The 25,976-nt window shown below is 48.5% G+C and overlaps 1 protein-coding gene across 1 annotated transcript in view; it reads right to left on the bottom strand.

The window, feature by feature from the left end:
- The window catches only part of LOC119390195 (uncharacterized), a 42,054-nt gene extending 23,763 nt beyond the window's left edge, over positions 1 to 18,291 (bottom strand). The window contains exons 1-6 of the mRNA XM_049414689.1: positions 18,223 to 18,291; positions 15,902 to 16,026; positions 13,230 to 13,727; positions 7,652 to 8,039; positions 6,678 to 6,904; positions 909 to 1,362 (exon numbers count right to left, since the gene is read on the bottom strand). Coding sequence (XP_049270646.1) covers positions 909 to 1,362; positions 6,678 to 6,904; positions 7,652 to 8,039; positions 13,230 to 13,727; positions 15,902 to 16,026; positions 18,223 to 18,283 — 1,753 coding nt within the window. The 5' untranslated portion in view covers positions 18,284 to 18,291. The remainder of the gene's footprint in view (positions 1 to 908; positions 1,363 to 6,677; positions 6,905 to 7,651; positions 8,040 to 13,229; positions 13,728 to 15,901; positions 16,027 to 18,222) is intronic.
- Positions 18,292 to 25,976: the final 7,685 nt, after the last annotated feature.

Here is a 25,976-nt window from a genome sequence, read left to right as displayed (position 1 = left end):
TAACATGAGCGCGGACATCACGGTGAAAGCGTGAAACATTCCTCTATCCCGCGCCACGAGAAAACCGCGCGAGCGACAGCGGAAGGGCAAGCTTCTCCCATGCGCAAATATAAGAAGCGAGCGAGCTCGCCGACGACTTTTAAATGCGCCCGTCGGGCTCCTAGCGCCACCTCGCTGGTAATGAAGAAACGCTTATTATCGCCTTCTGTCTCTGAGTCCGTCCAGCGCTAAATGGTGTGTATATAACGCTCGCCGTTAGCTACGTGGAGTATCTGCGTTTCGTGGCGTAGTGGATAGCGCCGCTCGCTGCGGAGCAAGAAGTCCCTGGTTCGATTCCGCGCTTCGGAAGCATTTTTCTGAGTTATTTTTCTTTGGGGCCTTTATATATATATACATACTTATACATATACGGTGCATGACGGCGGCGACGGCGACGGCAAAATCCAGCCGAGACTGTCCATATAATTGCTATCGCAATAAAAATCGGGGGAGGGGGGGGGAGTGAGCACGGGCCTGGTGTGCCACCCCCTGGCTACGCCACTGGATATAGCTGTGCTAACGCTGCATCGACATGCAGCTGCCGATTCTGAAGTGCGAGATAGTGCGAACGTCAAGCACGCGCTCTCGCTTTCTCGCACGCTGACATTTGAGCCTGATGGACTCCTGATACACCCGGTGTCATTGTCGATAAGCTTATCAAATAGGGCAAGCAATTGTTTTCCGTGAGGACACTTACGTATATGTTTCAATATACCCTCAAGTGCGCGCTTCTGTAGCAAACAAGGAGCGGGAAGGGCAGCGTAAGAGGAGGTTGGCTTACCGAGACATAGCGGAATCACATGACGCTCCCTCCTATGTACCGATCACTTTGTTTCTACATGACGCTTACGAGCCGTCGTAACACTCACAGATACTTGAGACCTTGTCCACGGGCGCCTTGGAGTCGATCAGTGGAGTCTGTGGTGCGACGAGGCTGTCCACTGAGGCTTGCGGCAACAGCGACTTCCTCGCAAGCACGCTGCCCCTGCGACTGCCAAGACTTGGCTGTAGGGACGTGTTTCGTTTCTTGAGGACACCGCGGACTTCCTGCTTCGTCTCGGTATCTTGCTGCTGCTGCTGCTCTACAGCGACTGCCAGTTGGGCCTCGGCCTTTTTCTCGGGTACAACGACGCATTTCGGTGTCGCAGATGGTTCGACGGCCTTCAGCTCAGGCTTCGGCTCGGAAGTAGGCGTCGCCGTTTGCTTCGGCTTCGGGGAACGCTGCGATTCAAGCTTTTTCTCCGTCAACGATGCGGACTGGCTTTGCTGATCACGGGATTGCCGAGTTTCCCCGGCTGGTTGCATCGGCGCTTGGATTAGGGTCTGGAAATGGGCGGTGTGGAGTATTGACACGCGGCGGTGCATAATAATTAAGAAAATGTGACATCAGAGCCTTCGGTACAACTATGCCTGTACAGCAATACCTTCAGTATATCTGTACTGAGTACACAGAAAACGGCTGTTATGTCATAGCTTAATTTTCCACGGGGACACAAACTTAAACTCGGACACGTTCACAAGGCAGGGCACAAAAGGACGCAAGCCACCTCGATGAGCGCTGCCTATGCTCCTTGATGCCTCTTCCATGCCTCGTCAAAACAAAAGGAATTTCCTCCCTACCTCACCTTGGTCTAAGGGTTCTAGATATGCTGCTGATTTCGCACAGGCAATCACGTCAAAAGCATTACGTAATCAAGTGAAAAGCGTTACGTACTATGGAATATTGCTGCCGTTAAGTATACCGTCGAATCACTGCAGCGACTCTAGGTGTCACCATGAGTATATGATCGCCAGTGAAACTTCATGCAAGTTCTTTAAGATCGTCTAGACGTCTCCTTGCGGCCTCCTGAATACTATCGAATCTTCGTTTGCATGGGGGCGGGGGGGGGATCTCTCTTATCTTTTACACTTAACAGCATTAATTTTTCTGCAATCAAGCTGTTAGCGCGCGTGACATGACCAATAAAAAAGCTTTAGTTTGACTAAAACGCGTTGGCTACCTATGTTTTGAATGAACATTCAGAATGGGCTTCTTTTATGACCGATAGATTTCTTCGTTATGTGGAAGAAGAAATCGTGACACCTATAGGGAGACATTGCAGTAAGGTTGAAGTGTGGGTCAGTTGGTACCAGTGCTGGGCAGTATCGAAGATACATGTATCTTCGATACTATCTTAGATACTTTTTGGGTATCTTGTATCTGTATCGCGATACGTCTCGCAAAACAAGTATCTGTATCTGCATTTCCGATACATTGAAGAATGTATCGTGTATCTTAAGATACAAGATACTGCGATTGCACCACCACCGTGCTAAGCCGTAAACGTTGGCTGAGCTCGAGCTTCTCAAGCTGATACTGCTGCCACTAAGTCACGGGAATAAAACTAAAGGCAGTGACATTATTTTGTCTTTCCGAAAGAGTTTTCCAGTGAGGATACGCGATAAGCTCCGAGTGTCCCTATATATTGGTTGAGCAGAGTTACGAGGTGGCGCTCGCGTCGTCTCGACAGACAAGCGCGCAAACGTCTGCGCCCAGCCGAATTTTCGTTTAATTGTTTCTTTAGTTTTGTCAGTGCCATGACACTGGGCACTTAGCCACTCTCCTTTGCCGCGTACTACAATGCGAGCGGCGTCTTTCGCACACATGCTGGTGCCGCTGTAAAGTCATTATCGAAGTTCCTCTTGTGTAGTGCTTCGTTACGAAGTCTGAAGAATGCAAGAATGGCGGGTTTCTTTGCCTGTCGTGGCTTTCACACTTCGGCGATTTGAAGGATCTCGTGAATGTAAGTTTGCATTGCATGCAATGAGATTTTCTTATATGCAAATAAGATTCTAACAGCTATAGCACCAACGGTACCGATGCTGGATTTAACAGAACAAGCATTCACCTAACAGACGCTATCTTGGCGTACGTCTGTTTTACAGCGAAAGCTGTTATGAGATCATTTCACCGGCCGTTTTTGGCGCCGTAGTTGTCCGCTGCCGCCGCCGCCGCCGGTGTCCGTAACCAGTATCGCTCGAAATAAGAAAAAAAAACAAAATAAGAAAAATTCCAGGATGGAACGAGGTTCGAACCTGGGCCCTCTGCGTGTGAGCCCAGTATTCAACCTCTGAGCCATGCCGGCGGTTGAAACTGCTTTGCAAAAAGGTCCTATACACGCTTCGTGTCGGGAACGAACCACATTAGCATATGCAATATAGCGTGGTAGAAGAGTAAAATAAGCACCAAGCGTCGCACAACGCGAATTCTATAACCAGGCGTCACACAATGCGAATTGCGCAACGAGTAGGTTGTTGATTGCTTCCAACCCATTACAAAGGTCTCTGCCATAATTCTTCGTCGTCATCAGGCACAGCATCAACAAAGTGCGCATAATGCCTTGCATGCGTTTAGCAGATAGCACGGCTCTCCGTAGAATGACGAAAAATGGCACAGTGCCTGCTGCCCTACTTCTCAAAAATTACAATGATTTATAGCGTAGTGGGTTCCTCGCAAGTGCACTTGTATTGGTTGCCAAGGAAGCCCATAAGCGCATGATCCATTTCCTTGGGGTCTCAGTAAAGTTCTTCGCACCCCTCCCCCGTCTCTCTCCCACGTCAGCGTATGTTATACAGCATGACGGCAGAGGGAAATAGCGACCGGGCGTCACCCAGTGCCAATTACATAACTGGTGGGCCGTTTAAAGCTTCCAACCCATTACAAAGGGCTGAGCCGTAATTCTTCATCGTCATCAGTCGTCGCGTCAACAAAAGTGCACATAATCCCTTACAGACGTGTAGCTGGTGCCTCGCTTCTCCGCAGAATGACGAATAATGGCTTAGTAGGCGCTTCCCAACTTCACGAAAATTTGATTTATGGTGTAGTGGGTACCTTTCTAGTGTACTTGTATTGTAGCCCCAAGAGAGCTTACAACGGGCTCTTGAAACGCCGCTCTTCCAGCTTTCGCTGTGGACTGTGCTGCGGTTTCAGCGCAGGCCTGGCGTTTTTTTTCTTTTATTCAAAGAGTTTTTAAAATCATAATTTCATTGTTAGCAGAAGTTATTTCTTAGCTGTCCTTCTTCTCCATCCCGTACATACCTATGTCTCTATATTGTTTTTTTTTTTTCTGGCGGTCTGCTTATGCCTTTAACGTGCTGCCAATGTAAGCTCTCTGCTTTATTCCTAGTTTTAACTGTCTGCGTCATTTCTGCTTCTGTTCTTCTGCAAGTGGAATATAAGTTTATATACTTATATTCCACTTGAATTTACTGTTATGTAAAGGTGATGTTGAGAACAAATATATAATAATCTGGGCGTGCCTGGAGTATACAGTAACGATAATCCTGCTTACTGCTAAGTAAATTAGCAAATTTGAGGTTGCATTATAATAACGTAAATTATTAGGCGCCATCTTAAATACGTTGGCAAAGATATTCGAGATACACTGTTATACCACATGCTCCGTTTTTCTCATGAGCGTCCCAAAGAGTCGTTTTACGCCATTTTTCATAGGCACCGAATTTAATTGTCGTAGCTGTTATGGGTTAGCCGCCGCGGGGGTCCAGTGCTTATGGCGCTTGACTGCTGGCCCGAAGGTCGCGGTAGCCGGATTTCGATGGAGGGAAAATGGTAGAGGCTCGTGTGCTTATATGTAGCTTTTAGAACCCCAGGTGGTCAAAATTTCCGGAGCCCTCCATACAGCGTCTTTCATAATCATATCGTGGTTTTTCGACGTAAAACGCAACAATTATTATTAGCTCTGGGGGTACCTCCTGTATCGTGTTTCTATACTTATTCTATGTGTTTGATACAGAACCGCTTTTGTATTTTACTTGGATATATTTGTTTTCATTGTTTAGGCTTCCCTGAATCCTATTACTGTTGCTATCACCAGGTAATCGGATCTATAAGTCTCAATAACGTGAATAGTGGCGGTGTCCAGCAGCGCTTTGCGCAACTGTACAATTCGTCTGAAACGTTTCTAGGCTGCATATGTTCTTGGTGGCGTACGTACACCTGTCCGGTGATCCGCTATTGCGAAAACCGTAATATGCTTACCGGCAAGGTAAAACTCCACAGCGGTATTTGCACAATCGTGCGGAGGCTTCATATTGAGTTCATATGGTTACTTGCGAACCCGCTTGCTGGTCAGCAAGCAGAGCAGCGACTAGCGCCCATCAGTTACAAAAGCTACAAGCATGAACCGCTATCAGCGAAATGTATAAAGAGCTGTCATGTTAAGCAGCTAAAACAGCGTCAATAAGTTGTTTCAGAATGAAACAGATATGCCTTGAACAAGAAGTACAAAACTTTTGAGATACTAACAGAGATTTCATTCAAATGAAACACAATTGGTCGCAGTTAATTTTCAAGAGAACATCTATGTGCATAGGCGTTTAATGCAGCATTATATAGATATAGTATATTAACACATTTGAGAATGTATCGAAGTATCTTAAGATACAATTGGAATGTATCGTATCGGATACAATGAGTGTTGCAGTATCTTGTATCTGTATCTCAAATACTTCTTGCCTGAGTATCTTGTATCGTATCGCGATACAATTTGAAAGTATCTTTGCCCAGCCCTGGTTGGTACATAACGCTGAAAGAACTAACCCATCAAAAGGACGAAGGACCAAAGAGAGCGAAATGGCACACACAACAACTCGACGATCAACTGTGCTTTATTAACAAACACCATATTCCAGGAAAACCAGGGGTGCATGCGCTGTTCAAACAACAAAATAGCAAAGGGCTACTTGAAAACCGAGAAGCTAACGCCAATGTGATAGGAACCCAAGTTCCTTGACAGCGCGTGCACCAGTGGTTTTCCTGAAAGATGGTGTTTCTTAATGAAGCACAGGTGATAGTCCAGTTATTGTCTCTGCCATAGAGTTTCCTACAAAATTTACTAGAGTTAACTGTGGCGCTGCGTTCGTTGAGCCATCATGGGTATCAGGCCCCTAGCCAGGAATTTTTTTTTTTTTTTGGGGGGGGGGGGGGGGGCACTTGCTGAAGGCCTTGACTATTTGAAAAAAACCCCTATTTTGATTATTTATTTTCGGTAAAACACCCTCCCCCCTCCACCCCCGTCAATATTCCGGCCCCTCTGGCTATGGAACCGATGGGGATGGGATGACGGGTAGTACATGGATTGACCTACCCTTCGTGCTAGTGGCTTCGAACGCACTTGTGGCTTTGTTGACTGTTGTGTTTTGGCTTTCGTTTCGGATAAAAGAGTGTCTCGCTCTGAACCTCGTGAGCTGATTTGAGTTGGCGTGCTTGAAAGGTTTGAGGTGGTGCAGTGGTACCGCTGAACTTTTGCTAAACTGCCTCTTGCGAGAAAGCGGCTGCAGGCCACACGAAACCACACGCAGCCGAAAGAACTGAAGCTTAGGCAAATCCATCTACTACCCATCATTCCCATGTTGGCTGAAGCGTCATGCGTTGCAGCTCCCACGGACATTAGCGCCAGATTTCCCTCTAGTGTACTGTTATGAAACTTTATGGTGTGTGCCACTGTTCTTCTTTGTCCGTCCTTTTGACAGGTTAATTCTTTCAGCTATAGAAAGAGATCCGATAGTCGTCATGCCGGTCTACAGTACTTCGCCTGTGGCCTGTCCAGCGCGCAATGTTACGACGTCAGGCTCTTTACCTTCGTAGACAGGGAGCTAACGGCCTGTTGACGACGCTTGGCCCTCATTCGTGACGGCGAGGGGTTCGCAATGCTCGCCGCGCTCTTGCCCAAACCCGGGGACGGCGAGGACCAGGTCCCCGAGGTGGAGGACGTCGGCTGCTGCGACACGGCGGCCGCATACGAATCCGCCGGCAGCGCAATAGTGTCCCGTTTATTTTCGGGACTCGCCATTGCACTGCACTGGGCTGTTGAAGGAAATGCGTGTTGCGAAAGGTTAATTGTATGTTGTGCGAGCGCACATATATGACTGACATTCGTCCTCACCTCTACACAGCATCCCTTGTGTATGTACATGCTGTTTCCCACTTAGGGGAAAACTCGAAGCACATTGCAATGCGCTTCGAGTTTTCCACAAAGTGTGAAATGGCCTGTACATCTTAATCGTCTATGTACCGGGTGTTCAAACTTAAGCTTTATGATTTCGTTAAAATTCAGCACTGGGAATAAGAACGTGAAAGCCACCTTTGCAGATAGGTTATGTATACTGGGGGACACAAAGTCACACAATACTTATCGCTGTCAGACGCCTAATTAACTGAGATTGAATAAGAAACTTTTTAATGAGTGCAGCAAGCGGGCATGTTTGTATTATTAAAAAGTTGGAGGCAGTTGCGTTTCTGCATCGTTCCACTTGAAAGAATTCTTCTAGCATGTCTGTACCCCGAGATATCCCGCTGCAAAATTTAATTGCGATTTGCATGATTACGCATGCAAGACGGTGAACACTGGCGCAAAGCTCCTCCGGTTGCTTTTTTTTCTTTGACCTTTTAAAAGCATTCGTGTCGACGTAGACGCCGCGACGACTATATAGGCGTTAGCGGGCTTCCCCAATGTCCCCGATGCGGACGTAAGACGCTCATTGTAAACCCTTGGGAACGGATGTGACGGAGGCTACAGGTAAACAGCTTCGCCGGTAAAAAAAAAATGCTTACCCGTCGAGAACGAAGACGAGGATGAAGACATGGCGATGGACGCCGGGACAGTGCGTGGCATCGACGCATCATCGTGCCAGTCGCGGGAGCTGGTCGGAGTCGCGAAGAGAGCCGCTTCCTGCATCTGCATCCAGAATTCCCCCATGGGCAAGGTGTCCCTTCGCCCTTCGATTCCTCCGGTAATGCCAACAGTCCATGGTTTCATGTCTTGTGACGCCAGCGGCGACGAAGGCGGCGGTGGTGGAGCCGGGCTGCGCTTCAGAATGGATGAGGGTTGATTGGGCTCCACGCTGAACGAGCGGATACGCCGAACGGGCAGGTGGCACGGCTCGTCGCCTTCGTACTGGTCGAATCCGCTGAAGGAAGTCTTGCGCGCGCCCTTCGGCATCTGCTGCCAGAGATTTAGAGGTCACGCAAAAGTCTTTTTAACACGAAAGTGTTTTATGTCGGGGTCCACCATGCACCCACTGACGCATTTCCTTCACGGATATGACGTTCTAAAATATAAAGACTAACATATGGCAAAGAAAAAAACTGAAGAAGAAGTTGCGCCACCGGGAGTCGAACTTACGACCCGTCGATCGCCAGCGCGCAGCGCGAAACGACTCCGCCACAGGCGGCACGTTCTTGGATATACTAACGGCGTGCTATTTATATACACCATTTGCCGGTGCCTGCAATCGGAGATCGCGGTACATCAGCGTGTTTTCGTTTTCACTAGCGAGATGGCGCGAACGGCGCGCGTCGCCCCACGCGTTGAAATGAACGTGCGCCTCTACAGGGCGTGGTCGCTCCTGCGCGCGCGCTTATCTTGTACGTCTTGTGCATCACCGCAAGTTTGCGCTGAAGTTACAGAGAGCACGAAGGTCACTTCGCTCACTGCAGCGGACGCTTTTGCGAAAGGAGCGCGCTGCTTACAAACAAATAAGTTACAACTGTGACAGTTCGCGCTCATCCTGTGTATACTTGTGCGTTCGTTTCGTGCGTCCTTCTTTGTATTTGACCAGCGCGCTTTAACTGTCAAGCTGTGACAGTTGTTAGTTCGCGCTCATCCTGTGTATGTTCGTTGCGTGCGTCCTTTCTGCTTGAGCAGCGCGTTGCAAGTTTCGAGCAGCTTGCCGTTCTTCACGTCACATTACAACTTGTTGCTATAGCATTGATTCTTTCGCCCTCGGGGCGAAACAGTCCACAACAAGCGCTCAACTACGTCTGTGAAGACACGTTTTACTTTCGTGTTATGCCGATTCCTATGACAGAGGGATCAACCATGTTTTATTGCGATAGCAATTATATGGACAGTCTTGACGGGTTTTTGCCGTCGCCGTTGCCGTCGCCGTCCCGTCCTTCCGGTATGAAGTCCAAATTGATAAGATCCCCCCGCGCATTGCTGTTCTACCGCGGGTAAAAGCGCGCGAGCGGGGGGACGACCGCGGCCGAAGCAGAGATCAAACGAGCCGGCCTGTTTCTGTCGCTCGGACGGTGCATGCGATAACATCCCCCCGCTCGAAAGGCCTGCCGTCGAAGCAGACAGAAAACGCCCCACCGTCTTTAACGACCATGAAAAAAGACGCGAGATGGGGAGCGGCGGGGGGGGGGGGGGTGTTGTCGCGCGAGCAGCCACTACTTTGAACTTTGGATTTAAGGGCGCGATCGCGATCGCTGGCGCGCGCGATATCTTCAATGCCATCACAGCGGGCGGCTCGTATACCCTTCTTCGTGCTGCGCTCTCAACGCAAAGTTACTGTGCGGAGAGCATCCCCCTGGAGCGGCCGTATTCTCTTACACCAGCGTTGTGTAGTTACGCGAGGCCGGATACAAAACAGTTAGCTGCCAGCCTCACTTCGTTAAACACTACAATTTGCTTCAATCGCATTCATTGCTTCGCCCTTGCGGTGAAACTGACTTTTTTTTCCTACATCGAAGGTTAAGAGGTATTCGTTATCTCCGAATGTGGCAGAGAGCCGTCCCCTTCAATGAAATAAAGGTATGATTCATGGTAAAAAAAAAAGAAAGAACGCCGAGACCACAAGACTGCATGCACGGTTCAAGAAAATACATTGATTAAGCAATAAGGTAGGAATACGTTGAGTAATACACAGTAACACAATTTCAGTAATCAAGCAAGTCGCTTGTGCGCGTTATTATTGCTTTGTGACAAATGCTCGGCCAATTATTTCGCGCTAGGGACGCAACAGGAAATTTGGAGTACTCAGTACATTTTTGTTCTTTCTTTGTGTCCCGTCTGCTGCGAAGTTTGCTAGATTTCTCGAAGGTGATGCTTGACACTGAGCATTAGGAAAGTCTGCCCATTCCGCAGAAGCAATATAAGTGCCACTCGTACAAATCGCCACAAACGCGCGCTGACGTATACGCGTAGCACTAGTAAACCACCATGACGTCAGTCGTCAGTCGCGAAAAATGCGAGCTCGCGTAGCTTCTGCACGAATGCAAAGAGCACAGGCACAATACAATTGCTACGGTAGAGTGAACGCAGAGTAGGTACCGAGCCAATCGCCTAAACCCACCCAAATCGAGAAACCATGGAAGATCTTCAACAGCGTTATCGCTGGCGCCGATCTCGCTCGCTTCTTCCAATGTCACAGCCATCGCAACGCAGATTCAAGCACTATCCTGTCTGACCTAGATTGCAAGGGTGAAAGGGAAAGCTTACACAGCATACAATGCCAACGTGCACCCGGATGTTCCACTCTGCTCGGCGAGCCTTCCCAACCTCCAAACCTGCCTCTAGCGTGCTGCGGAGGCGCGGACCTATAGGAGCAGAGACGAGGGGTATTCGAGGACCGGCGCCGTGACTAGTCACAGTGTGTACTTCACTTGCCTTGTCATTGTGATAACAGCGCTCGTAAAATGTGGCGCCTCTTGCTCGTTGAAGGGAGGGTGAAGGTTGCCAGTGGCGGCCACGGAGTCTGACGACGACAACGTGAACGAAGCCCGTGCACTAAAGTCGTCGTGCGATGTGCGCGGCGCGCCATATTGCATTTCAGCCGTCGCCGCCATAGAGTTTCCTACAATACTTACTAGAGGGAACTCTGGCGCTAGTGTCTATGGGAGCTGCAATGCATGACGCTTCAGCCAGCATGGGAATGATGGGTAGTACACAAATTTGTCTAAACTTCGTACTTTCGGCTCCGTTTGGCTCCGCGTCGGCTGCATCCGCTTTGTCGAAAAACAAAGTTCAGCAAAAGTCAGCAGTTTCACTTCGACACTTTAACTTCTTTAGGCTCAGCAATTCAAATCTGGTCATGAAGTTCACAACGGTCTATTCTTTTATCCGAAACGAACGCCAAAACTCGGCAATAAACAAAGCCACAAGTAAGTTTGCAGCCGCAAGCACGAAGACTAGGCAAATTTGTGTACTACCCATCATTCCCATGGTAGCTGAACGATCGCAGTGCCAGAGTCCCCTCTAGTTAATTTTAGGAAACTCTATGGTCGCCGCAACTTTAGATAGCCAAACCAAACAGAGCTCACTCTAAGAAAATATTATTGCTTAGGAGTTACTCGGACCCATATTCACAAAACGAATACTCATTGTTGCTCACTCCGACTGAAACACGGCAAAAATAATACTCAGGCAAGCTCACTCGGAATATAACTCCGTCGAAATTATTAACACCACCGAACTCACTTGGACTCGGACTTAACGAAATTATATTACACTGAGCTCACTCAAACTCGCCGAAATCATACTGAGTCGGGCTTACTAGGCTCGTGGCTAGGTCTGAATCATTGTGAGCATGAGTTAGTCGTCTCATGAATGAATTTGCCGATCTGTGGAAAGAACTGCTGCATGCCGGCATCCCTCATTACTAGAGACCGGATTTTAGGCAAATGTCTATTTTGTTCCTTGCGCTCCTATCGTGCCACTTTGGTATATGAGCATGAATTAGAGGTTAAGAAGGGCTTTTATAGTGTTTTTTATAGAGCCTATAAATGCCTATTTTTGTCGTTTGTGCCTAAATGCTCACAAATGCCTATAAATGCCTATTTTCAAAACTGGCCCTTGTATTAACACTACTGATCCTCAAGTTGCGCTCCCGGAAGCAGTTTGAGACCGTTATTCATGCTAGCGCGCAACACTGACTGTTCGGAACAATGGGGTTCAACCTAGTCCTCTAGTTCGACCAACTCCCGGAAACAACTGCTAGCAGCCGTGAAGTGGGACATGCACATTCGCCGCCGCAGAGACATGGCTTGCGCGGTTCACGAATGGGAGACCGTGGCAGAAAGGAGAGTGAAGAGCAAAAAAAAGAAAGGAAAATATGATGTGCACGCGGCTTTTGTTTTTGTAAGTTAACTTGTAAGGTGTTCACGGTATCAGCGTAGCCAGATACTTTTTTCGGAAGGGACGGGGGGGGGGGGGTGTTTCAACCATACTCTATGTATGTTCGCGAGTGCGCTTGTATGCATGCGCGCATATATACGCATGCAAAACTGACAAGTTTCGGGGGGGGGGGGGGTGTTGAACCCCCTTTCCCCCCTGGTTACGCCAGTGATTCACTGGCAGGGGAGAAATTGGCTCTACGCGATTCGACCCGGACAATAGGAGGAATCCCTCCCTTCTGGTGTTTTAGCGATCTGGCTTTCTGCTCCTACTCTGCCCTTCTCAGTCATGCCGAGAAGACACCCAGGAGTGTGTTGATTCGGCAGTGGAATCTTGACTCACCGTGCAGAACACGGGAGAGACCGTGTTCTGCGAACCATGCGGGACAAAGCACATTGCACTGCTATGTTCAACTGTTTAACGCCTTTGTGCCATCTTAAGCAATAACATTTTTGATTTCCTTTCGTAGATAGAGCTCGCGCACGTCTTCGTTTCAAATTATTTGCATTTATGTGAAAACTTATTGTGCCTATATTTACTATTTTGGAAGCCTGAGACGTTGTTTTTCCTGCCTATTTTTGGCGCCTAAAACGAGCTGTTTTAGTGCCTACAAATCCGGCCTCTACTTATTACACACGCACGAATTGACTGAAAACGAATGGCGAACACCGATGCCCACCTTTACGTATTTCTGTGCTCGCCAAGAGCTTCAATCAACTTGTCAATACCACTGTCTGAATTTAATAGTAGCTCCTATATGGAAGGCATCGCAGTAATCATAACTGCATTAGTATTCCTTATCATCAACCTGTCAACGTCCACTACAGTGGTGTAAAGGCCTCTCCCATTTTTTCTGCATCTAACACGGTTCTGTGCTTGCTGCGGCGATGTTATCCCCGCAAACTTCTGAATAATATGTGCCCACCTAACTTTCTGCTTCCCATCGAACGGGTGGCGTACTGCGCAAGCGCGAAGGAAGGAAGCAGAAAAAGCGACAGGAAAGAACGCAGGCAGGAAAGAGCTGTCTGTTTTTCTGCTTCCTTCTTTCATGCTTGCAAAGTTTACGCCACCCGTTCGATATGAACCAACTAGCCTTCAAGACGGTCTTCTGCTTGCACCTCGCACGATTACCTTCTCTTTGAGTCTAGTCTGTTACTCTTGATGACCAGCGGTTGTAGGTGTATCGTAGTATGCGCGTACAAAAGCCATGGTAATGAGAAGCATTTCCCTCACTTTCCAGTCCGATGGCGAGGTGTCCGGCGCTTCCAACGTGGGCGAGGCCGGGTGCATCCTGTACTGCCTGATGACCGAACTTCCGGCGGAAGCCTCGCTTGCGGCAGTCGTGTCGCTTACCATGGACACGCTGCGTGCCCTGCGGCCGAGGGCGGTTATGCTGCTGCGGCGACCCCACCGCGGACGCCTGCCTTCGTCGAAGTAGTTGAGCGTCGAGCTCGTCTGGATGCGCACGCTGCTGCGCTGGTCCGTGCTGCCCACGATCTCGTTGTGCACGGTGGTGACGAAGCGGTCGATGAAGACGGTGCTGAAGACCACGATCAGGTTGCTGGGCAACAGCAGGCTGAGCGCGAACACCAGGAACTGCAGGTACAGGAAGAGCGGCTGCATCCGCAGGGCGTAACGCTGCAAGGCGTACAGGCACAGCCGGAAGAAGACGGTCGTCTCGTCGCCCAAGATGGCGATGGCGAACAGAAGGAACGCCATCAGCACGTGGGGCTGCACAGATTGGCAAAGAAGAAGAAAATTTACATATCAGGGCTTGGAATGGTTAGGGTGGGTGATGCCCCTCTTCCCAGTGGCGTAGCCGGGGGGGGGGGCACACTGGGCCCGTGACCCCCCCCCCCGCCCCCCAAAATTTTGTAGCGTTAGCTACACTTGCCTAGCCGGAGCTGATTTCGCGTGGAGGGTCATGAGCCGTGCTGCGCATGCGCGAGTATCAGTGATGTCGCACAGCTGGGTCACCGGAGCTGGCATCTTATGCACTCTCCGACACCGCCGCGCGCGGCTCGCCGCTGATGGTCTGCGCCGCATTCGAGAGGAGTGACGTCGCAGCCATAGACACAATTGCGCCGGCGCGCGCGCAGCTATTCGCCTTCGCTGTTCGCCGTCTGACACTGCGCTGGGGCCGCTTGATAGCGCCTCTGACTGGCGTTTGCAGGTGGGTAACGCCATGGAGAAGGAGAGCGCAAATGCTGCTCGACGGCGCAGAAGATCCGAGAAGCTTATCTCATCGGATCCCGAAGTAGTTGCCTGGCAATTAGCGGTTCAGCGTACGAAGAATGAACAGAAGGCTAATATTCCCAGACAATCTGGAAAGCTAAGAATAATCAGCTGAACCTTTGCTAACGCTACGTATATCCTGGCATGGCCGAGCTAAGCCACTGCATTTTTTTTCTTTTGCCATGGCATACACAGCCCAAAATGACACTCGATCACATCTGCCTGCCCTGCCCCCACTTCAGAACATAGAGGTGCCCCCCCCCCCCCCCGAAAAAAATTTCTGCCTACCCCCTTGCCTCTTCCAGGGCCCCACTGGCTACAGCGGCTCGCCGGGCCTGGTCAAGGGTCGCCGGTTGGCTTCCCATTTCCAGTTCCGCGAGCCGCGCCTCCCACGACCAGTTCAAAGAATGTTGTTCAACAGAGGCGAGATGGCAGCCTCCGGACGCTGCGTACACTGATATGTAATGTGCAAGTAACAACGGTGACAATGACAAGTGAAGGCTCTTTTCCTTGCAGTGTTTCGCATAGGAAAGGACAGAGGAGGTCTTATTAGAAGTTGCATTTTACGGTTCGCCTGGACACTGCCGTCCCGCGGGATTAAAGCTGTCGCCAAACACAACAAACATCAGGCGCGTCCCGATTCTCCGCAGGCTTCCTTGAGAAGACGGAACAAATCTTGCCCGAGCGTATTTGCGTGTGCATGTGTCGTTTTTGTGAACAGCAGGCAGTCGGACGCTCACTCATTGGGAGACGGCGAGGAAACATACGTTCCAGTGTGGCCCAGCATGTCAGAGCAAGAGCATACAGCTAACGTAACTCCATTTTGTCACCAAGGCGGCTGCCTCATTCAGAAACTATGGCGGACCGCTTTGCCGCCGAAGAACTAGCCACTTAATTCTCCCTTCTACACCTTGTCGCTTCAAGCTCACGAATGTCCTCGCACCTCGGAGCGCGGTTTTCTGGAGTGACCATATACGTAATAAACGTCAGCTAATTTCAGCTAAACCCCTTTAGAGCTCCGTCGAGCTCTAAAGGGGTTTGCTTGGATCCTCACTGCCTCGGAACTGGCGGCAGCGATAGGGGCATGCCACGTTTACCGAAGTTAACGATGCAAATGGCTCTGAAATAACGAGGCAACGGATGTATTGAAGAAAGTTCTAAACGCAATCGCATATTATACTGACGCCCAGGTATTCAGCGGCCAGCCTGTCCGCGCTGGAGACGTCGCCGAGTGGTAGGATTACGATGGGAAGCATGGCAGCGACGGTCGCCGGAAGAAGGCGGCCCATGAGACCCGCAAGTGTAAACAGGACACAGTAGATGCTGGTGCCGGCCTGCGTGTGGAAAGGCATGCGCACAACTCTATAAAGTTTGACGCATCTATCTAATCAATCAATCGATCAATCAATCAATCAATCAATCTATCTATCTAATCTATCTATCTATCTATCTATCTATCTATCTATCTATCTATCTATCTATCTATCTATCTATCTATCTATCTATCTATCTATCTATCTATCTATCTATCTATCTATCTATCTATCTATCTATCTATCTATCTATCTATCTATCTATCTATCCGTCTGTATGTCTGTCTGTCTGTCTGTCTGTCTGTCTGTCTGTCTGTCTGTCTGTCTGTCTGTAAATGGACACTAAAACAGTCTTACCCTGTCGCCGATGACGAAAGGCAGCAGGTAGACGGGCATGAGAAACGCGAGGCATTCCTGGAAGCTGCGTTCCTTTCGCTGCAGGTCCCTCTCCTGCGTTATCGAGTTCCGCTTGCTCGTGTCGGCTGCGATTATACATACAGTCAGTCCGTACAGGGTTGCATCCTTTTCACTAGAAACATCTCTCACAGCCACGGCAATACACAGTACTACTTCATGCGCTTTGTCATAACACCGGTTGACGCTTCTGTTATGACATTTCTCCTTGCTTTGGTGCCCGCGGAATACTTCAAAATAAAAGAAATGGGATCATCATAGCCGGCTAATCCAAATGCAAATCTAAGTGAAAGGAAAAAAAAATGCGCTGACAGAAAGGTTACTATAGTACCCGCATTATTGTGATCACAAGTCACGGCCATATATAGTGACGCCACGAATGCTGACCGCAGCTGCTCACTATTTACAGACCACACTGTCCCAATGTATCCCAGTTGTATATATTATCCTTTTCCACGAAGGTTTGTCCCGAGCAGGCCAGGTTTCATATAAGCTACCGACTACGCTCACGCGGGCCGCCGACAAACCTCGCTCTGGAGCCGCCGAGGAATAGTGGTCTTGGGCATAGCTCGGCAAACTCACTCATGAGTCGACTCGCTCAGCCTCACTCAGACTCAGATCGAGCCGTGAGTCTGAGTGAGTGCGGGTGAGTAATATTTTGGTGAGCTTGAGTCCGAGTTAGTCCGGTTGTGAAATAATTTAGTGAGTCTGAGTCAGAGTGAGGAAAATTTTGGACAGTCTGATTCCGAGTGAGCTGTAAGCTCAAACTATACTTCGTGCGTGAGTCTGAGCGAGCTGCACACTTTTTTAGCCGACCTATGTTCTATCTACAGAACTTCAGCATTACTATCAGCCTTATGTCGGCTCACGTTTATACTGCCGTCGACTCACACATACTTCAAAGCACTAGCGTTCATACGCCAGCTCAATATTTATTAATCAGAGGCGTGAGTTAGGGAGGAAGGGAGGCAGGTTGACCTCCCCCTGCAAACTCTTTCACAGGAAGTGCTTGATAAAAATATCTTGTGTGTGTCACCTCTTTCAATAAAGAAGTCACAGATTCGCCGCAAGGGCGAAGCAATGAATGCGATAGCAAGAAAAGCGGCCCGTGATGGACGCGCTGCTACGCTGCAGAAACATCTGCCCCCCGGCAGCAACTACCGCGCGAGCAGACAGCGGAAGGGCAAGGTTCTCCCTGCGCAAATATTAGGAGGAGCGAGCGAGCTGGCCGACGACTGTTAAATGCGCCCGTTGCGCTCCTCGCGCCATCTAGCTGGTAATGAAGAAACGCTTACAAGCGCCTGCCGTCTCCGAGTCCTGCCAGCGGTAAAGGGTGTGTATATAACGCTCGCCGTTAGCTACATGAAGGATCTGCGCTTTGTGGCCTAGTGGTTAGCACCACGCGGCGTAGCCGGGCGAGAGGTCGCTGGTTCGATTCCGCGCTTCGGAAGCATTTTTCTGAATAATTTTTTTCTTGGGACTTTTATATATATATATATATATATATATATATATATATATATATATATATATATACGGTGCATGATGGCGGCGGCAAAAAGCAGCCGAGACTGTCCATATAATTGCTATCGCCATAAAATGTCCTTACTGGATCGCAACCACTGATAACTCATATTCGGAGGTACTAGATCAAAAGGCACCTAGTAGAGTACTAATTATATGCGCGATATTGGTGTTAAAGAGCATTGACACCATGGTCGAAAAAGCCAATTATACGCTAACAGACACATAAGTCAACTCCCTCACTCAGACTCAGAGAGAGCCGTGAGTCTGAGTCTGAGTGAGTCCGAGTAACATTTTGGTGAGATTGAGTCCAAGTGAGTCCGGTTGAGGAATTTCTCCTTGCACTTGGAATTTATACTGAACCGCACGGCGACGGCGCTTCTATAGCTATCACAGTAAAGAAAAAAAAGAATCACTTCCAAGTTAGCAACCTTGCCGAATTTAGTGAGAACAATCAACGCTTTGCCATGGATGCTTGTCACGAATATTCCGTGTGTGGTAGCCTTGTACCCATACACGACGCAAACACGAGGGCACGGGTTCGATTCGCGTCCGCGGCATCCACATTGTCATGGGGGCGAAAAGCAAGGACACTGTGTACTTCAATTTTGCACGGTAAAGAGCCTCGAGCAGTCAAAATGAATCCGGATTCCTCCTTACTAATGCATGCCTCGCGATTACTTACAGGATTTGGCACGCAAAAGCTCAGAATTATCAAGTTACTACGCTAGGTCGCTCACCTGGCATGTACCGCTCGCTGCTCGGTGGCATCGACGCCGGTTTGGCGCCCGTCGTCGTCATGACTACAACGCGCCAAGAACGACAAATGGAAAAGATACGTGCAGCACCGGGCCTTACGACTCTTTAGGAGCTTATGACCGAATGAGGGCCGGTTTCATGTTTGGCTGGGTCGCTAGCTGCTCCCAAGAGCACGAGCTACACGCGCTGGAGGCGATGTCGATGCGCTTTAAAACTATTACACGTGACGGCACTTGGCAGTGGGCCAAGAATTAGGTGGTTGTTTGCGCAGCGATTAAGCAAAATATTTTAAAACGCAACAGTTCGAATGGAGGAATATTGTGTAATTGAGAAATTAAAAGTGGGAGGCATTATATCTAAAGTACGTAGCGGGAGAAAATATAAACGGTAGTAGCTTTCACTTCCACTAGATAAGCGCGCGACTGTTGTTGAACTATAGACTCATGGCACAGGGAACTATCAATGCTATCAATGAACTCGTTTCGTCAAGAGTACTCGTCTTGGTCAGGGCAGCAACTTTGACAATGACGTGCCCTCCCTTGACGAAGACGAGGCTTCATCATAAAGATGCAGGCTTGAAGTATAGTAACAGATTCATTATCATTGTGTTCTGCTTTAAGAACCCCAGCTGAATCACGTACTCGGATATTATTGCGCGTATTTGGTCCACAGCATTTGCGAAACCTGCGGTTAATTTGGGTTCCGGGGCATAAAGGAATAGTATTGAATGAAGTTGCAGACACTTTGGCAAAGGCTTCCCTTGCAGGCCCAGTCCTTGATCTACTTCCAGTTACGGTGTTCGTCGCTGCGGCCAGATTTAGAAAGCACGCTTTATCATTGCTTACTCCAAGTCTCACTTCATCATCGGATTTTCGGCACCTTCAGTTCCCCTGGAGCAGAAAATGATGTAAAACAAGGCAGACAGAAGTAGCAATGACAAGACTGCGATGCAGAATCCCAACTCTTAATTTATACACGCACAGATCTGGTCTGGCGATCTCTCCTACATGTTCCTTTTGCAATGAGGTATGAACACTCGAACATTTCTTGCTGGAATGCCGACGTTTTTCCTCTCTCAGAAAATGAACCATCGAAATTGTAATGCGGCACCTTGGTCTGCCAGTTACTTCAACTATACTTTTGTCATCTGGGGCTTCTGTGCTGGGGAACTCGAACAGGAATATATTCAGTGCTATGGAGAAATTCATATGCGAATCAAATCGGCTTATTCGACACATCAACCGCTAATAATTTTTAAATTGTCATAACGACATAATCATTTTGGCCATTTGGGAGGTCATGAAACACGGTCTAATCTAAAACTAGTATTCATTAAAGATAACTTTTGATTATAATTGACACTGTACCCTCTATTAGCACTAAAAAATTTCAGACTATATATGATCCGCCCAACACTTGGCCGATCCCCCTGAGTGGGTAGGTGCCAATCATCCCAGGAGCATCATAATCATCAACAATGACTCTTCATACTTCAAACCTCCATGATGATCATGATCATGATCACGATGTTTCTGTAACATGGAGCAAACTTTGGCGTGCTTGATCGCGGTCAAGCCAAGCTTGTCGAGCGATAGCTCGGTTTTGCTTGCCTTCGGAAAAGACGAGACCATTGGTTTCCAGAGATTTAGCTTTATTGCATGTCTTGGTTTAGGCAAGGACGATGAGAAGTCCACACACTTCGACTACACGTCGCGACTAGGAGTCCAACGTGTTGCACCACAGGACAACACACGGACGCTGCACAGCGTCGTCGGCGCTGACTGACGCGAGCATGTCAGGGCCTTGTCTTGGAATGCGTCCCCAATTACGTTACGAAGCGGTGGGGAAAAAACGCAGCTGTGAAGAAATCGTAGAGATTCCGCTTCGAATGCGGGAGTTAGCAAGTTCGATTCCCATAGTGGATTGCTAATGGGCAGGCAAGTACACTTTGCTGGCGTTGGGTGGGGTACGGGTACTCATCTCGAAAGGTGGCCCCACAATTACCTGCGAAGTTCTGTGGGCATATCTTCGCACACCACAGCCTTGGTGAAATGGACGAGCATCCGGCACTGCTGTGGGATCCGAGGCAGAAAAATTGGGGGACCTTTAAGCTTCGCCTTTAAGAGTTGAACGCGATAACGAAATCCGGCCCCTATAGTGCGCAGTTAAACCACTAAATGCATACTGATTAATGTGTGTTTGTTGTTACACACACACACACACACACACACACACACACACACACACACACACACACACACACACACACACACACACACACACACACACACACACACACACACACACACACACACACACACACACACACACACACACACACACACACAGACGCGCGCGCGATGCACCTATAGTAATGGTACAGGTTTTCGATCTAAAGCAGTTCCCTATGCTTGAATGGAGACATGTTTCTCACAACGCCTCACAGATGGCAGTACATTATCTAATGTTTGCTGTTTGCTTGATGTTTTCTGCTAGATGGACTTAGTTCTCCATTTTTGGAACTGTTTGCAACCTTGTGTGTGTTTTTAGCGGTGATGGCTGCACTATCCCGGCTCTTTTCGAAGCATGGCATCGCGCAAAAAACGTAGTTTGATGGCCTCGCCAATGCGCCTACAAATCGCCGAATGGGCTCATTTTCGTCGTAACACCTGCTGAACAAAATGCGTTAAGGAGACTCCTTCCAATACATGGCATTTATGTAGTGTTTTTTTTTTTCGAAGCAGGCGCAAGTAACATCGTGGCTTTGTGGTCGGACACATGCTTACCACGCAAACGGCGCGGGTTCTATCCTCAATGGGACCGCAGGTTTTTTTGTTTATTTTATTTGCATCTTTCTCGATTTTTCGCTCACAAACGACGCGTCACCGACGCCGGCGGCGGAATTCGTGAGAAACGAGCTCTCTAGCGCTATCGCGTTAAAATTGCTGCCGCCGGGTACCTACCTACCCGTAAAGCCGTGTGAAGCTGGCACTGCCGGCGAGGTTCTCGACAGAGCGAAGTTCCTAGTCACTTAGGAAGACACCCACATGTGCACGAATCGCCTAAACACCTAGTCTGAGCCTGGTGCCCATGCACCGTCGTAATGCTACATAAAACTAGAACTACATTCAAGACCAATGAAAAAGTGTTTCTCTTCAAAGAAAATAATCTGCCAAATATGCCTTTGAGCGAACAGCAGCACTGCATCGAACGAGTGACATCATTCGACTTCTACATGCCAATAATGTAGTTTCCGTTACTGCCACATCATAGTTTAGTGCACGCTCATTTTTGCTCTAGAAAGCGGTGTCATTTACATAGGGCAAGTGATCTCCTGCAATAGGATGGCAGTATACATGTACGCGCCTATAAATTGTCTTTTTCTAAAATGGGATGGCAACAAGAGCGGGCTGCAGTGTCTAATCCATGGAGGAAAAAAAAAAAAACCCAGGAGGGAGCGTCACGTGACATTTTTGAAGCCCAGCCAAAAGAAATGAAACAGGGGCATGCTGGGAAATGAGCACCCTCACGTGATAGGCAAGCGGTGAGAGGGGGGAGTGGCGTCCGAGGAGGTTGGCTTGTGGACGCTAGACGCGCGCGCTCGTCAATTTTTGTTTTTTGTTCATGAGCCCACCAAAAAAAGGAAACGAAACAGGAGCATCATGGGAAGTGAGCCTCGAACGCGAGGAGCCAGCGGCTTCAGAGGAGGTTGGCGCGGTTTCAAAGGAGGATGGCGCGGCTTCAGAGGAGGTTGGCTTGTGAACGCTAAGCGCGCTCCCTCCTATTTTTTTCTTTCCTCCATGCTCTAATCACGACCTACCCTGTTTGAACGGTGTCTATCTGGTACCTGGATGTTCACGTTGTCGCCGGAGTCACTGTGCACCAGGCTCCTTATCTTGGCGAAATTTCCGACTATCTTAGGGCAGGGGCGTGGGTAGAAATTTTTTTTCGGGGGGGGGGGGGGTGCACCTTCTTGATCTAAGTGGGGGCCGGGCAGGCAGGTGGGGTCGAGAGTCATTTTACGCTCTGTATGCCATGGCAAAAAAGAATTTCGGGGGGGGGGGGGGGCACGGGCCCGGTGTCACCCCCCCCCCCCCCTTGGTTACCCCACTGTCTCAGAGTCACTTGCAAGCAGTTACGTGAACAAACTTTCATTTTATTACATGATATATACTTGCATATACCGCTATTGCGCAGCTGCAAAGAAGCCTGTTGCAGCGTGGTAATCACTGAACTGCAGGCTAGCTTCCCAAAGTAAACACCGAACGCCACTTAGAGAACAATAATGCGTCTCTTTCGCAAAAATCAGCAGATATCCGTAGGATCGGCGGCTCCCGTTGGCGGCACTGTGAACGCGATTGACAGCGAATGTGACGGACGGTCCACATATCGACACTGCTGGAACCACGGCTTTGTGTATCACCGCATATACGTATAGTCAGCGAATTGGAGAAAGCGTTTCACAATTCCAGTGTAATATAAACCGACCCCGACGGAGATATAAGCTTAGCAGTAGGAGTTGTCAGATTTGTTTCGTTGGTTACGGCGAGACCTGATATTCATTCGCGATGTGTTGCGTATTGCCGCTGTGCAAGCAATATGTTGTACTGCATTGGTGGCCTGCAGATCTCGGTTAATACATATGTGTGTATACGGTGTGCCGTTTGCAGACTGTATTAGGCACGATGGGGGAGGCGTTAGAATGTTCGTGCGTAGAAGTGGATGGAAAGGCGCTCAAGGTTCACTGTCGAATCAGTGCCGGGGTCACGGGGTCGCCGGAGAGCACTTCGCAGGGATCGGAGTGGGAGTAGATGCGCACGTCAGCCCCGCAGAAGTCGACCACCTTGCGCTCGTGCGAGAAGGCGAGAAATACGTCAGCGAGCGAGGCCTCGCTCAGCACATAGTCCTCCAAGTCGAGCTTGTCCTTGATCTTCTCCATGCGCACAAACTCACTCCACGGTAAGGCCGCGTCCTACACGGTGTGCTGCAGCATGTCCTGCGAGGATTTCAGAAAATGCGTATCGAAGCGGAAGCTCCCTAATATAGCGTGTTGGAAGGCAAGGTGTAAGCATTACATTGAATTACATCACTAAAACAACAAGCTTCCAAACTTGCCTAGGTTAGGCATCATGTAGCCAACATTAGCCAGCCCTAGCCTTAAGTGAACCTGTCATTAGCCCACACTAGCCGAGATTCTTTGCATTGGTCCACGCCAGCCGACATTAACCAGAGCTGAACACTACTTGCAGTACGCGAGCACGTGCCGCAAGCCACATGCTGATAGTATGGTTCTAAACACGGTAGGCCTCCGTCAGCATTCACCGCTATGCGCTCTCGGCAGATTTATCTTAACGTGTTACAGGCAGACGGGCCGATGGATGGAGGTAGCGTACAGCATCCCAAGAATGCTCGCGCGCTTAAAACCCGCACGTCCTTCCTTTATAGCCTCTTGTTACACTCAGTCCTTAAAGTCAGGGGGCGCCCGAAGGGGGGGGGGGGGCGCCCCCCCTCCATTTTTTAAGGAGGGGCTCGCCCCCTCCCCCCTCGGTAGTCCAACTGTGGCGCTGCGGCGCCCGTTTGACAAGTGCTGGAGTTGATTTTTTTTTGGCAACAGTGCATGTGCAGGGAAATTATACTCTGCAATTAAAGTACTGATTTAATCGCGATGATTTGGTTGATGGGGCGTCAGCAACGCAGAACAAAACAGGTATCGTTGTACTGCTGAATACAGCATACCGAGACACTGAACACCACGGGCCATTAACGCCTCCTGAAACCACGGGTCACTACGCTGTTCAACAGAGCTTCTTGGCACAGCATACTGCTTGACGAAGCATTTGAGTGTGAAGCTACCTGCTCGTGAATCAATAATGGTCCACCTTGGTCAATTTAGTTTACCACTCTATTTGAATTCTCTTGGCTGTGCATTACAAGTCTGCTGTAATGCCAAAGACGCATGTATCTTGCCTACTCTTTTAGGCAACTAGTAGTGAAAATACTATAGACCACTGTCGTGCGTGAGGTTCTCAATCCAGTGAATCAAGGAATGTTATTTACTTTTAGCTCACATACCTTTAAGCCATTACATCCCGAGTTATTTTTAACAAATCGTTCCCAAGATAATTTCATTTATTGCTTGATTGGACTGGCACGTTAAGAAATGACCGAAATGCATTCGGAATAATATAAGTATTTGTATAACATTCATAAGCATTCGTTCAGTTGAAAAGACAGTTGGCTTCACTGCACTGTGATCTTCGCAAACGCTTCTCTTATCGCTTAACCTGTAGCATATTATATATATATATATATATATATATATATATATATATATATATATATATATATATATATATATATATATATACACATATATATATATACAGTGCAATCTCGTTGATACGATTCTGCATAATACGTCTTTAGGCCTAATACGTTTTTGTTTTTATTCCCGGCCAACATTTCTTGAAAATAATGCATTTGTCGTCCGTTTAATATGATCACATTTTTGCCCGATTTTGGTAATACGACCGCGAAAGGGGATCTTGACCGATAAATCTGAAAATCCTGCGTTTATTCTTCGGTATCCTAGGTCAAACAGCGTTCCAACAACTCACCATCTTAATGCAGTTTGATACGCTTGTCGATGATTCGACGGCAAACAGGGCAGACCGACAGGGCGGGCGCGCATTCTTCGCACACCGAGTGTCCGCATGAAAACACCGTTTTCCGCCTGTTATGGAAGCAGATGAGGCAGCTGGCGTCCGCCTCGAGACGGCTGACACGGTCTCGCAGTTCTTGCAGCGTGAGGTCTGCGACATCCCTACTCCTCTCGTCTGGAATCACAGAAGGGGCGGAACAAAACGTCGTAAAGGAGGACTATGGATGGATTGTGGCCACGTGCGTTTATATAAGGTTAACGTAAACCTAATTACAAGGGTGTTATTGCATTACCAAAACCCGCTGGGAATCTAACCCACGTCCTCGCGCTCGCAATGATATAAGAGCAGGGGTGAATACAAACACACTAACGTCTTCATCGCAATATGCTACCAGACTACCGGGTGCTGGTTACAGGGAGAAATTTATGGCACCGTTTTGGAAGCTCCTATTATACGAAAGAACAAATGACTGTCAAGAACACCATTATTTGATGACCTCTTAGAAGGTAACGTAATGTGCGAACCATTTAATAGAATGAGCCAATTACGCAGTAGAACACATGTATATTTATTACATTGCTAAATGAGCGTATAGCCAACATTAGCAAATACCAGCCAGAGCAAGTTCTATGTGAGTAAATACGGCAGGCTTCTCACAAACACTGAACTTCCTTTTTGAATATTCTTCAGGTTTTCATTACTTTTATTAGTTTTGTTGGCCTTAGTGTACGTGACTATAATTTTTTTTATGCTAGCTCGAAAAAAAATGCTTTTTATGTGAGGACTCATAAACTGACCGAACAACTTCTCCCTATAACGCATGTCGCATTAAAATATGGCGCATAACACGTGCACAGTTTTCAACTGTGCACGTGTTAACAGTTTTAACATGTGCTTAACACTTTTCAATTTCCTGCAAACAGTTTGCTCTGGAAGGCCTGGTTGCCACCTGGAATTAAACGCTTTTGGATGCAGCAACCGGCGAGAATCGGGCAAAACCACTTTTTTTATTCGGATCAGGAAAAAAGACACCAAGCGACGGGCTCTGTGGCTGCACCGAATTAGGCGTGAGA

Source organism: Rhipicephalus sanguineus, chromosome 4 (assembly GCF_013339695.2).
Source record: "Rhipicephalus sanguineus isolate Rsan-2018 chromosome 4, BIME_Rsan_1.4, whole genome shotgun sequence".
Lineage (NCBI taxonomy): Eukaryota > Metazoa > Arthropoda > Arachnida > Ixodida > Ixodidae > Rhipicephalus > Rhipicephalus sanguineus.
Note: the sequence above shows the minus strand (reverse complement) of the source record. Positions and strands in the feature narration are given on the sequence as shown.